Consider the following 14,489-nt stretch of genomic DNA (forward strand, 5'->3'; position numbering starts at 1 on the left):
TCCTTGGGAAAGGGAAAGTCAAGGGAGCATTTACAGGGACTGCGGGGGATGAAGGATGGAGAAGGAGAGGGACACGACAGGACAACACGGCTGTTGCTCCGAGACAGAGAAAGCCAACGGCAGGCCCACCCCAATGTGCCCTGGGCACTGGGCTCAGGCTGCCGGTCTGTTGTCACAGCACAACCCAGAGCTCTCCTGCTGTCTCTTACACGAGTCTTAGCTTCTGCGCACTCAGCTTGGCCCCCGTGAGCTCTCTCCTTTGAGATGTTTGAGAACCTCTTCAGTTCTTTAGCTCCGTTTCTTCTGGGACCTGGACCATGAAAATAAGTGAAATCTTCTCCGAGAGTCAAACATCCCTCCAACACAGCCCTGTCTGTTCTCCCGTGAGCCCCCTGCTGGTGAGGCCTCCAGTGAGTTGGGCCAAGTTTTGCACCAAAGAGAAGAGCTGATGAACCCTCTGCTCTCAGGACTCAGCAAAGGCGAGAAGAACCCTTGAGCTCCTGCCCCACGGGTCTGGGTCCTTCTGAGATGTACCAAGGGCTGAGGTCAGGGGAGGCACCGAGTCCCCCTGGACTGGGACACAACACTCCTCCCATGGTGTACTTCAAGTGCTCTTGTTAGGTGCCCCCAAATCCCTCCTTAGACCGACCTGCCCGATCCCAGCCTCCCAGGTCAGGGCTGCATGTCACAGCGGGTGTGCTCGATGGCGGAGCCGTGCTCTCCATGCAGTTAATGGGTTCCTGAGCTGGATACTCTAGCACTGCCATGAACAATGCCCTCACAGTGCTACCTTCTAAATTTTCTAGAAAGGGGGTTCTCATTCTTTTCTTGTGCTTCTATAGTCACATAAGCTATAAGCTCCTGTCTGCAATTTCTCTTCACAGTTATTCTGAAACTAGAGGCTTCTCCTAGGTTGAGAACCTCTGCTCTAAACACGAAAGACACCCCAATTCTGAGATGTTGAGCAGAGTCTGGGGAGGCTGCATCTAGAGCCCCAGCAGGGCATGCCCTTCCAGATCTCAGTGGAATCTGAAGGTTTTGTTTTTGAGCAAGAGTCTGCGGCAGCAAAAGGCCCTGATGCAGGTCCTCTGCCAACGATGCCACCTCTCCTCCTTTCCCGGACCCAGCTGGGAGCCTTTCCACCTGCAGAGCTGCAAACACAACCTGCGGACAATGGGGCCTTGCTCCCCGCCCGGGGCAGCTCCGACTCCGGGGTGCTGGGCGCCTTGGGGAGGAGGTGGGAAGGGAAAAAGTACAGAGAGGGCACCGGTCTTGCTGCCCACTATCTTCTCCTTGGGTTTTCTAAGACCTGGAGATGGATGATGAGCCCCCAAAACCCTGCCCACCTACACAGTCACAAAGATAGGCAGGGACCCAGGACAGAACAGCTGCCATCCGGCTTTTGCTGCTGAAGCTGAGGCAAGAACGACCTGGGCAACACAGAGCCCACCTTCCCGACTTGACTGCGTCTCTGCCATTGCGCCCTGCACAGAATTACCAGCCTCAGAGGAGCTGGTGTTTACCACTTGTTTACATGTTTTGGGTTCTGTGCTGAGCATTTCAGTCATGATCTCATCTGATCCTCACAACAAACCTGGGAGAGTGGTTCCACTGTTATTCTTGGTTTTTGGATAAGGAAACTCGGCTCAGAGAGGCTAGGCCACTGGCTCAACGCCAGCCAACTATTAAGTGGCAGAGCCAGGACGGGACTCTGGGGCTGCCTGATTCCAAGCCCGTGCTCTTCACTGCCAGGCTGCACTGTCACCCGGGGAGAAAAATTACTGGAAAGGGACACCACTCAAAATCACAGCGAAAATATAAAGTACCATAAGTAAACTTCATCATGAATGAGTAAGACCTACAAAAACCGACCCTAAAGCTTCACAAGACTTACCTAACTGAGATAAGCCTTGCTCCTGGGTGGGAGAGTTTAACACAGTGAAATGGCCAACTTCTCCCAAAGAACCTTCAACGACAGACAGGTTGTTCTGATGGGCCAGGATGTAGGCGGGAACTTTATACGGTCCCTTGAAACAAGAGTCTAGGTGGCAAGTGCAGACGTCATTAGCCCCATTTTACAGGGCAGGGGGGTTCGACTCCCCGCCCAAGGTCCATGGCGAGGAGGGGTGAGAGCTGGGATTCAAGCTCAGATCTGGAGGCCGACTGTCTGGGACTCTATGTTCAGTCAGAGGGGAACTAGAGGTCCTTCCGGGTCTCTTCTAAGACTGAGGTTGTTTTTTTTAAGTTCTACATTCTTCTTTGTTTTAAACAGTCTTTATTTTTTAGAGCAGTTTTAGGTGCACAGCAATACTGAGCAGGAGGCAGATTTCCCACCAGCCCTGCCCCCGTCCTCCTGCGATACCAACACCCCCGCCGGAGCGGGTGATGAAACTACACTGATGCATGACTTTCACCCAGAGTCCAGGGTTTACATTAGGAGTCACTCTTGGTGTTGTACGTTCTACAGGTTTGGACAAGCGTATAAGGACACGTACCCACCATTACACCGAGGATTTAAATCGCAGGGTGGGAGGCAGTTGTGCTTGGGAGTGGGGGGCGGTGACAAATGACTCCGAGGCCCCTGCCGGGCCAGCCACACCATCAGGAACGTGGAGAGGACCCGTCCTCTGGGGCTCATGGGCAGAGCTCACTTGGGCAGCTGCAGGCTCAGGAGGCAGCCAACAACTGGCATCTTCCAGGCAGGGGAGGAAGTGGTCCCATCATCCCACCAGGGTCCAGCAGGAAGCTCTGAGCATGCGCCCCGCATTCCAGGCTGTTGAATCAGGGGTGCATTTTCACTTAAAAACAAGTAATTGGATCTCTAGCTAATGGGAGGATTTCTACTCTGGTGCCAAGAATATCAATTTGACACCTACAAATTCTTTCTGACAAAAGGGATTTTCAGATAAAGTCTGCAAGGAGCAGGTGCTACTGAGCAAACAGCCACTTATCCTCAATAACGGAAAGGCAGAGACAACTGAGGATGTCAGAAGAGTGTGCCCTACGGAGCTGTCACAGAGGTGGAACAGGGGAACAACGGCAGACAAAACATCCCCGGGCAGCCACGTGCCAATGGGACTACGGAACGTGGTGGTGGGGCAGAGCCAGGGTTCTCGAACCGGAAGCCCTGTCCCCCCAGCTCCTGCATCGTTAATATCTGCACACACACTGTCCCGAGGCCAGTGGCTCTCACCAAGGGAGAGGAACACGTGGGTTTATCACAATCATACTGGCAGAGCAAATCACTTGCAACAAGATGAAGAATCAAATGTCCCCAATATACAAAGAGCTCCTAGAAATCAATAAGAAAGTGGACAAGGGTCTAGGGACTAAAGGGAGAACTTTTTCAGCATACACACCCCTTTCCACACCAACCAGAACTCTTCTCAAGAACTTGTGGAACATGAGAAGGTGGCCTGAAATGGGGATGATGATACAATGAGACACGAGCTCAACCTCCCAGCTGGTTCTGACGGGGACAGCCAAGGTCACACGTCATGAAACACAGGCATGGTGGTTACATGTTTAAAACGATGGGCTTTGGAGTCAAACAGATCTAGTTTTGAGTTTGCCTCACCACTTCCTAGCTGTGTGCAAGTTACTTAACCTCCCTAGGCTTTAGTTTTCTGAACCGTAAAATGGAAATAGGAACAGTAATTTCCCCACAGGATTGCTGAGGGTTCCTGAGATATTACAGTGAAGGGTCCAGCACCATTCCTGGCACAGTAGTAACTTCATACAGGTAAGCTGTCATTAAGAATTATCCAAGACATGCGATAACCTGCGCCTCGAGGCCCCCAGCTTGGAGGTAAGAACCTTCGTAAGGGTTGTATCCATTCGTGAACGAGGCTCCACAAGGCCATCGATAGGAAGGGCCCCTCCCCGCTAATCTGGCTATGGTCCCATTTGATTGCGTGGGCTTTGGGGTCTTGAACCCCAGGGAGCTCCGATTTGATATCAGGGGTGTGTCTGGAAATACTGGGAAAACCCAACAAAGAGCATTTTCTAGAGATCCTAGAAAGGAAGCGGCAGGAAGAGGGAGTTTGCCTTATTCATGGCTGTATGTCCACTGCCAAGTACGCAGTACGCCCTGAAGGGCACCAAAGAGATTGGGCAGGGGACACTTAGGAATGATTTTGGTGAAGAAGCAGGAAGTGGCAGAATCAGGACTCCCCACTGATTATTAAGGTCCCCAAATCCGTCCCCAGAGATGGGAAAGCAGGGATTCTTCACTCCTATTACAGCAACACCCCTCCCCCTGCAACTGTCCCCCAGAGCAGCTGCAATCCTCTCCCCAGCGGGACGTACACAAGATGTGCCCCAAAGCCCTGACAACATTTGGCGCTTCAGCAAATGGCATTTCCACAGCCGCGACCGCACAGAGCTGTTTAATGGACTGCATCTCCTCCTGCTCCCTTTAAATGCACACGCACACAAAACCAACCGCAAGCAAAGAGAGCTGGATGGGATTAAACAACTCAATTTAAAGGACTGAAAACTCAGCTGCTTCCAGTGAAGTCCTAAAGAAATAACCAATCAGCAAAGTTCTTTTCTTCCTTTTTGTATTGAAATGAGGGCTATGACTGTGCAGTGAGTCATTCTCAACTCAGGCAGAACTGGGCCAAGTCCACCTGGGCTCACACTGCAGTGGGTGGTGGGGGAAGGGAAAGAGAGCTGTGTGCGTGCGTGCGTGTGCGCACGCGCGCGTGTACAGACGCGCGCAGGCAGGTGGGGTCAAGGGCATATTCCCAAACCATCTGTTTTGGATTTTTCTGGAAATGTAGAGCACCTTAGAGGACCTAGAGGCAGATACCTGCTTGTCTGTATCTCTGTTTTTCTCATTTTGTTTGCATCTCTTTTCAACTCAGGTTCAGGGTGCAGGACGACTGGTACCAGCCCAGGGAGGATGGAGGTACCTCCCTCCACAGGAAGTTGTGAGCCACGTCCCTCTTTCCCTCCCGTCTCCAGCCCTCGTCCATTCCCATGTTCCCACTGGGCAGTGTGTGAGGTCGGGAGATTCACGGACCCACTGCCTCATGGAGGACACAGCTCTGCCCGGAGCGCACAGTTGCCCAGAGCCCAGAAGGAAGGAGAAGGGTGAGTCAAAGTGCAGCAGTCACATCCGACGGGCAGCCTAGAGCTGCATGGGTAGAGGGATGGGATGTCACCCTGCAAATGGCAACGCCTCGCTATAACTGCTGCCCCTGAAAAAGAACTCTCCTACCCCTACTCCACAAATACAATGCTGCCGAGAACGGCGAGGGACAAGTTGTGCAGCCGGAGAGCTGCAGATGGCAGAAGGACTGAGGGTCCAGCTCTCCCCGTCTTTCGGGGCCAGCCTTCCCACTCGGGGTTACTCCGCTGCCTGGGATCAGGGCCAGCCTCTCGCCTGCACCAGCAGCTCTTGGTGACCCCAACAAAGTAAAATTTAGGGGTCCAATTTTAAGCTGGAGGTCAAAATGGAGTCCAGATGCAATGAATAATGCAACGAGTGCTTACTGAGCCTCGGCTCAGCATGTGCCCGACACAGCACTTAGCATCTTCCGTGGAGCATTTCATTCTTATAACCCCATATGCTGTTACTACCCCACTGAACATGGAAGGAAACTGAGAAGCAGACTCGTGAAGTGACTTGCTCAAGTTCAGGCAATGAAACAGGGCCCAACCTTGCACTTGGCGCCTGACCCACAGCCAAGCCTCCCACTGCCACTCTCCACTGCCTTCCAGGGACCAGTGAGTTCCTGCACAGAATGGTTTCCTTGCAGATGCCCTGACCCAGTGCACTCTTCAGAAGGGCTGACAGAGGAGTCCTTATTCTGAAAGCCAAGAGCAGTAAACACAGCTTTCCCTCTAAAGGGTGCACCTTACTCGGTATGAGAAATAGGGCAATTTTGGGGTGTTGATTTCAGAAAACAAAACAAGCACCTCTCAGCTACGAGATCCCATCAGTTATTGCCAAGGGGAGGCTGGGCAGCATGGCACAGGGGCAGGGGTATGGGGAACCTACCTCATCGGACTCATCTGACAGCGTCTGCAGTAGGATGGGGAAGAGGCTGTCTGTGTGCCGGAACATCTGGAGAGCAGAGAGGCAGGGCACCTGTGAGCTCTCCCTAGCGCGGGCAGGATCCCCCCACATGGGCCACCGCCCCTCCCCCCCCAGATGCCAAGGGTTCCTCAAGCACTTGTCACTACCGTGCTCATCAGGGTTTCTCCAGAACAGAAATGGCCAAAACCCTACCAAGCATCCATCATCAGGCCTTCGAAAACCAAGGTGGACCCAGAAAAAGCCCCTGGCATGGAGGGGCCTCCTGGGCCAATGGGCCTGCCTGGGGGCTCACCTTGCGGGGAGTCTTGATATAGAGGTGGTAGAGCCACTTCAGGACAGCGATCCTAGTCATCATCCCGATGGCCATGTCACTGAGGTGGCAGTTCAGGACTTGCACAATCCCATCGAGGTGGAGGGTGACTGGGGCCCTTTCCGTGCTGTGTGCGAGACCAGGGAGGAGCAGAGTTAAAGCCCACGCGGCGCTCTCCACCAAGCCAGGCAGCACCCGGCCCTGCTCTCCTGGGAGCGGGCAGACCACACGCACCCTTGTGGGGCTCAAAGAGGGCTGGTTTCTCTCCCTCCATCCTTTCCAAGGCTGGAGCTGTGACAATCACACAGGGGGGTGGGGGGGGGCATGGAAGGCTGGGCTGCTGGGCACCCAGCCACTTGCCCCTTTTTCCCCAGCAGTAGCCTGGTTTTTACAGGAGAAAACCTCTCCTCTGTCACCGAGCTGAGCCCCGGGAGACCTCGGGGCTGAAAGGCCAGCGAGCATCTTCAGGACATTATGTCCAGACCCTCTGTGATAAACCCAACCACCCTGCCCAGCAAGCCCAGGGGAAAGCCCTGATAATGCCCCTTAAGCCCAACAGGGCCTTCACCGGGCACCAAGAGCCTCTCTCGGGTGGGTCAGGGATCACGGCTTTTTAGCTGTCCTACGCCAGGGCACTTGGCAGTGCTCGGCCCGGTTCAGAAACTTTGAGTTGCCTCTGAAGCGGTAACCTTCTCATCAGTCGGGGGAGTCAGCCTATGCCTGAGCAATGGAGCTGCACAGAACGTGCTTTGCTCCAGTGCGGCACAGGCTCCCAGCTTTCCTGGCCGAAGCCTTGTTGGTCTCAGGCAGAGTGAAGTCTTGCTGGGCAGCCCCAAGTAGGTTGGGCGCTGCTGGGACACTGACATCAGCTCTCTGCCCAAAGCATGGGCCCAGGCAGAGGCTAGATAGAGTTTTTGGGGGTGGGGATGGCATGGGCAGAGAACCTGCGGCTGTCAGGGAGGGGCTGCCTTCCTACCGACACATCACACTGTTTGCCCAAAGGTGCCACGGCAAGTGCCAACCAGGGCTGCATTTCCCGACGACCAGGCCAGGTGCTTCAGTTGCCACCTGTACAAAACAGTCTTTCGTGGTATTTCCAGGCTGCTCAATTATTTATTTGCATCAGGAACCCAATGCCTGTGCTTTCCTAATTCGCCTGCAGCCTCTCTGAAGCTTATTTGATGTGAATTCCTAAAGGGCATGATTCTGAGCTCTGTAAGTGCTGAAGGGAACTGCTACTTAATAAGGTTTGATGATTCCCCATGGTGCTCATTTCGGGGGCAGCAGTGAGCACATCTATCCTCTGGAAGCCAGAAGGGCTGGGTGTGTGAGGGCCACGGCCCAGCAGTCCTGAACTTCTGGCTGGGGCTGCCGCCACAGAGACTTCCTGGGGAGCCATGGGGCTGGAAGTTTCTGGGGTCTTCCAAGGATATCCAACATCCAGGTTCTTTGGTAGCTTCAGACAGACGGGGAACTAATGCACAGACAGACGAGTCGAGGGCAGCGAACGTGGGCTCCTGTCACCCTCTCACTCAACCCCTCATGCTCACTGTCCATAGGAAATATCATGAGAGCCATATATGGAACTTTGTTTTCTGGTTTTATATTAAAAATTAAAAAGAAACAGGGGAGACTAATTTTAATGATATATTTTAATTAACCTAATATATACCCCAAATATTATCATTTCAACATATAATCAATATAAATCACTATGAAGATCACCAATAAGATACTTTATATTCCTTTTTGTGCCCCGAGTCTTTGAAAGCCAGTGTGCATTTCGTGCCAACAGCACAGCTCAGATCAGACTGGCCACACTGCATGCACTTGGCAGCCACGTGTGACAGTGGCCACCGCCGTGGACAGCTCTACAGTGGCAGGCTGGCAGTACATCCCCGGCTGCCTGAGCCTTTTCGTATCGTCTCTGACAATTTCCTAGACACTCCATCTCCTGCCAGGATCTACTTTCAGTCTTATCTCCAAGTCCCTCTTCTCCCCATCCTGCTGGCCTCCTGCGGAGCTCCTTCCGGTGAGCTCCCTTACAGCTCTTCTCCTGGGGCTGGAGAAGCCTGAGGAACTTACCTACAGCCCAAAGCCTTACCAAAGCAGGCGCTCGGAAGGCAGTGAGGAATGAACGGAAACCAACCCCCCACCTGTTCTTTCCTAACTCCCTGAGCCTGAGGTCAGGTCATGGCGTGTCCCTTTCTGCAGCAGGAGCCGCAGGGCGTTCCAGTTACAGCAGGAGGACCCCGTGCCTGGCAGCTACTCACTGCCACATTCTTAGCTGAAACAACCCCCCTGGGAGGAAGGCCTTGTTTTTACTTTCCTGGGGACTCAGAGCTGCACTGGGCTGCTGGGGGGAGGAAGGCAGTGCCAAGCCCAGCTCCCCCAACTCTCCCCTGCCATTCAGGCCCAGTAGTGTGTATGAACCTCAGGCTGAGGGGCGAGGGGAGGACACATGGCTCTGACAACAATAATGATGACGCTGGTACTGAAAATGACGATAGCTCACGTTTCTTGGATAAAGACTGAGTCAGGCGCTGTGCTGAGCTCTGTACCTGCAGAGCCTCAGTGATTTCCCTCAGAGGCCCTATACCAGAAGCACTGTTATTCCCATTCCGGAGACGAGGGAACTGAAGCACAGAGACATTAAGGAACCTGCCCAAGTTATACAGCCAGTAAGTGGTGGAGTGGCAATTTGAATTTAAATAGTCTGAACCAAAAGGTCAAGGGAAGCAGACACACTCAGGGCACCAGGAAGACTGAGCTCAGTGCCAGAGGAAGCGAGGACTGATGATCCCACCCGCCTTTGAGGAGGCAGCTCTCAGCTGCTACGGGTGGGGCGGGCTGCTGTGTGCTAGGCTCAGTGGGGAGTCAGGACTCTGGGTGGCGTGCTCAGCTCCTGAGCTGCTGACGTGGAGCCTGAGACGGGCACCTTACGCCCTGGCTTACCTTACCCGGAGAACAGAAGGGAGTTCACTCACACTTCAAAATGCATTTCTGCTCTGATTCCAAAAAGTCTAGACTAGTCACTCTTGGGGCTTCTGAGCTATTTCAAGGTGTCTGTAAAACCTCATTTTCTCATAAAGCATCTCACAATGAATGTTACACATATATAAACTACAATTTCTAAGTGCATGGGGCTACTGTGGCTATTAAAATACTGACTTATTGAATAATGCTTCTGATATTACCATTAAATAATAATAAATTCCAATGGTTCTCTCTGGGAGGCAGCATATTATTCCTATAATTTCTAACTCTTTGTATTACTCATATGTCACATCTCTAATCAAATCGGAAGGTAAATCTTAAAAAAAAAAAAAGTTTCTGACTTCAAATTTGTTTTCTTACAAAAGATTGTTACAACTTTTCTTCAGCAGATGCTAAAATTTGGGAAGCACTGGTTTCTAGATCTTTCTGCCTGCCTTACGTATAGGACAGCTAGCCATACCAGAGACCTATACTGAATGTCACTGATGACACCATGGCCCTCCATCACAATAGAAGCCTAGTCGCATGGCAGTGCCTGTCCGGGGCTCCTGTCAGCTGAGTTAGGGACGCTAATGAAGCTTTTACAACTCTCCAACTACGATTAATAAAGGTTAAAAACATGGACTTTATAGTCAGACAGACCAAGCTTTAATTCCAACTTGGTCACTAATTAGCTGAATGACTTTGGGCAAGACGTTAATCTCTCTGGGCCCGTTTCTTCATTTGTAAAATGGACAGACTAACAGGGTTCTTGTAATAATAATTGTAGGCAGAATGTGTAAAGTGCTTTCTGTGGACCAGGGCCCCGTTCTAGGCGCTTTACATAGTTCAGTCCATTTAAGCTCCAGACCCCTATGAAGTTGGTACTACCATCACACCCAGCTGACAGATGAGGAAGCTGAGGCAGGGAGAGGTTAAGCTACTTGCCCCGGGCCACACAGCCAGGCGTGGTAGTCAGGATGTATGCCCAGAAAGGGGACTCCAGCACTCAGAGGATTTGTGAGAGAGGAGAACAGCACCAGAGAGACAGAAAGAAAGAGACAGGGAGGGAGGGAGAGACAGAGAGCGCATGCTTCCTCCAGCCCTCTTGCCACCCCCTCCCAGGGAGTCCGGCTTTCAACACGCTGAAGGGTGAAAAAACCCAGACTCCTCTGACTGGAGCCCCAGATGTCACCATAGACCTTCAGTGACCTTGTCACCCCCTGCTTATTCAGGTGGCTTTTCCCGGTGGCTACTGTTAACCTGGGGCCACCTGGAGTTCCCTGAACATCCTGGGAAAGAAGGGGGATGAGGGAAGGAGAAAAAGCTGATGCCCTTGGGTTTACTCAGTTATTCTCTGTGTTTAGGTCAAAGTGAGGCGATTTTTAGAAATCTGGGGTGCAAGGATTGGCTTTGAGATCCCCAAACCCCTGAAAGCACATTCATAGTTTTGGGTGTATTTGCATTTTTCTAGGAAGAGGGTCCACAACTTTGGTCAGGTCCTCCAAGGGTCAGTGACCACAAGAGGCTCAGGGTCCTCCCCCTTGCTGGAACTTTTCTGCCAGGCAGGGATGCATTTCTGTCATCACAGGAGCCCCCCATCCAGCTGTTACCCTCTGCTGCCCTGAACTGCGTGTAACTGGCAACTGCAGGTGGTGATCTGGGCAACAGCACACCTGGAAAATCACAGGGTGGGTTTCGTTTCTTGGTGACCTTGGAAGATGCCATCTTGCTCCTCTGGTTACCCTCTGGTAGCACCAACTAGAGGAAGCAGGCACCCCACCCCACTGTCCTCAGCTGCCATCTCCAGTGGGTGGAGGACCCGTCAGTTATGTCCGGATCTCTGCCTCTTCCTGACCCTCCCCACGCCTCCACTGCCACTCCCATGGAGTAGGACAATCCTCTGTAGCCCAGATTATGGTGACAAGTCTGCAACAGGCTTTTCCACTGCTGATTCTGTCCCCCTCCCTCCTCTATCCTTTCCAGGGTTGCCAGGGGTTCTTCTAAATCACAGGTCTGCTCCCTCACTCCCACCTGTAACGCCGGCTCCCACAGCCTTCAGAACAAAAATGCATCTCCTCTGAAGGACACACGAGTCTCCCTGCATCTCTGCCCAGACCTCACCCCCGAGTTCCAGAATCCACTACCCAAACCTGCCCCTGAACTGCTCCTGGGGATGCTCAGAGACCCCTGAATACAGCGCTTGACAGGCCCACTCACACGTGCCCCTCCTGCCACCCCAGCTTAGGAAATGATACCAGGAGAGCCTGATTTGGCTCAAGCCAAAAAATCCAGAAGTTATTCTTTCCTTCATTTCTCTTTTCACTCCATTCCATTCATCAGCAAATCCTGTCAACTCTACCTTCAAAACAGATCTCAGATCTATCAAACGTCCTCCCTAGTCTGCCACCATTTCAGTCTGGGAGTTCATCCCTTCTGACCAGTCTGCACCCACCTGAGTCCCCCCTAAATCTGTTGGCTGCACAGAATCCCCCTGACCTCCTGTCCCTTCTCAGCCATAAAATAGAGGTAATACTGCTGACCCCATGGGACTTAAACATCAGCAGAATCTAATGATGTGACACAAAGTATCCGGCACAGCAAGGGCATAGGAAGCACTCACCACTCACCTACTGTGTGTTCACAACTGTCAACCACGATTCCTGCCTCGGCTCGGGCACCAGCGCTAGGCCCAACACTCCCTGACTCTCCGATCAGAGCAATCACTACCCTTTCTGGTAACTTCCTGGTTACTGCTCTGCCTCCCCGCTAGAGAACCTCAAGGTCAGGGACCACATTCAGGGGCCCAATCTGTATCTTGGAACCTGTAGGGTCGAACACGGGCAGGTGCTCTGGAGTGTGTGACAACTAACTGAAAACGAACGCATGAATGTTCACTGGCTTGCTTGGACAATTTGCAAGTGGTCCTAGGATTAGTCCGTATTTATAATCAGTATTTGATTACTTTGAAAACACACACAGGGTCTCTAGAGACAAGAATACATTAAAAAATTATATAAAAGGAGGAAAGATCCTAAGGGTCTGGGGAGAAGAGAGCCTCTTGCGGTTGAATGTACATTTTCTCTTCATGAGTGACTGGTTCCCCAAGGCTGAGCTCAAAGGGAAGAAACCCCTTGTAGGAGAATTGCCATCCATTCCGGCCCCACAGGTGCCGATTCCGCTCAAAGAAAAAGCGAGATGGGGCACATGCAGGGGACTCGGACAAGGACAGCACGATGACAATTCCCTCCCTAGGGGAATGCCATCACCCTGCAGTGTGTGGAGGGGGCTGGCAGGGAAGGGACTGGCTTCCATGCTTGGCCTACACTGCCCCCCTGTGGAAGGCGGCGCTATTACAGCTGACTTGGGGGCCTGGGGGAAGTGGAGACTGACTGCTCTTCCTAACCCTTTCCTTACATGCCTCCTCCATCCCTCTTGCCACCGCTTCCCAGGGAGTCCTGCTTTCAAAACCCTGGAGGGTGGACTGCCCACCGTCCACGCACTCCAGGTCTCACTTAATTACTGCCTGTAATCTGGGCTGTGCTCAAACAGCCTCCTCCTCGTCAGCCGTTACCCCACGTTATCCTGGACAAGCAAAAGGTACCGGGTAAAGGCGTCTGTAAGTGTCTCACTGTAGCCACCACGTATAACTTCTACTTTTACTACTTGTATTTACTGACCTCCAGAAGCTTCTAATCCCTCCCTCACCCGCCCTCCAAATGCCATCTGTCCATCAGAACTGGGCTCGCTCAGTGTCCCTCAGACTCCTTCATCAGGCACCTCCTGTGCTCCATAAGTGGTGGCCCCAAGCAGAGTTTGCCTCGGGTCTTTGCTGTAGTCTCGTGCACCCAGCAAAGATCGAGGCTGCTCGCTTTCCACAAACACCTCTGGCTGGAAGAACCCACTTACCCGGCTGGAGAGAAGACACTGATGCCACTACTGAAGCTGGAGTCGCAGGAAGCCTCAGGTCCCCCTGGGGAGAGTGAGAAGAAGAACACGTCATGCTAAAGGCTCTTGTGGTCTTTTTAATGAACAAGATCTTTTATAAACACTCAAGACTCTCTGGTCCCCCACACCTTGATTCCGGCCCTTGAAAAGCAACGTGGCTCTGGAGCCCTGGGGACCCAATGCCTACATGCTCCCCAAAGCTTCTGGAATAGTACCCACGCTTAAGGTTTTAGGCACAGTGCTGTCACAAGGAGAGGGACACCAGTTCTGAACACATCGGAGGAATCTCAGAAGGGACCGCTGATCTGAGGGCAATGGATGTTAACAATGACTTCTGGGAAACTTAACATCGTTAGCCATCAGGGACTGTAAATCAAATCTGCAATGAGACACCATTTCACAGCCACTAGGACAGCTAAAATAAAAAAGACAGATAATAAGAGGTGGTAAAGATGTGGAGAAAATGGGAGCTTTAGATGCTGCTGCTGGGAATGTAAAATGGTGCACTTGCTTTGGAAAATAGTCAGTTCCTGAAAAACCTAAACATAGTTACCAGATGACCCAGCAATTCCACTCCTAGATGTATACCCAAGAGAAAAGAAAATTTATGTCCACACCAAAACTTGTACAGCATGTTCACAGCAGCATTATTTACAATACATGAAAAGTATACATAACCCATATTCTATCAACTGATGAATGGATAAACGAAATGTGTTATAGCCATACAATGGACTATTACTTGGCCATAAAAAGGAATGAAGTACTAACACATGCTACAACCGAGATGAACCTGGAAAACATCATGCCAAATCAAAGAAGCCAGTCGCAAAGGATCTCATACTGTATGATTCCATTTATATGAAAGGTCCAGAATAGGCAGATCTATAGAGACAGAAAGTAGATTAGAGGTTGCCGAGGGCTAGAGGAGATGGGGGAATAGGATGGGATGGCTATTTTCTTAAATTAAAAAAGAAAAAAAAAACTTTTTATTTTGAAATAATTTTAGATTTACAGAAAAGTTGCAAAACAACAACAAACGAAAAAACCAGAATTCTCTGTATATCCCTCACCCAGTTGCCCTAATGTTAACATTATACATACCCATTGTTCAATGATCAAACCAGGAAAGCAGCACTGGTGCAATACTATCAACTACAGACTTAATTTGAATTTGACTAGTTTTTTCACGCATGTCCTTTGTTCCAG

General features: G+C 51.5%; 1 protein-coding gene across 2 annotated transcripts in view; it reads right to left on the bottom strand.

Moving 5' to 3' along the window:
• The window catches only part of VAC14 (VAC14 component of PIKFYVE complex), a 94,214-nt gene that overhangs the window by 56,616 nt on the left and 23,109 nt on the right, over positions 1-14,489 (bottom strand). For both annotated transcript variants that reach the window (XM_019757655.2, XM_074314600.1), the window contains exons 10-12: positions 13,242-13,305; positions 6,339-6,483; positions 6,008-6,073 (exon numbers count right to left, since the gene is read on the bottom strand). In XM_019757655.2, the coding sequence (XP_019613214.1) occupies positions 6,008-6,073; positions 6,339-6,483; positions 13,242-13,305 (275 nt within the window). The remainder of the gene's footprint in view (positions 1-6,007; positions 6,074-6,338; positions 6,484-13,241; positions 13,306-14,489) is intronic.

Source organism: Rhinolophus sinicus, linkage group LG11 (assembly GCF_036562045.2).
Source record: "Rhinolophus sinicus isolate RSC01 linkage group LG11, ASM3656204v1, whole genome shotgun sequence".
In the NCBI taxonomy this organism is placed as follows: Eukaryota; Metazoa; Chordata; class Mammalia; order Chiroptera; family Rhinolophidae; genus Rhinolophus; species Rhinolophus sinicus.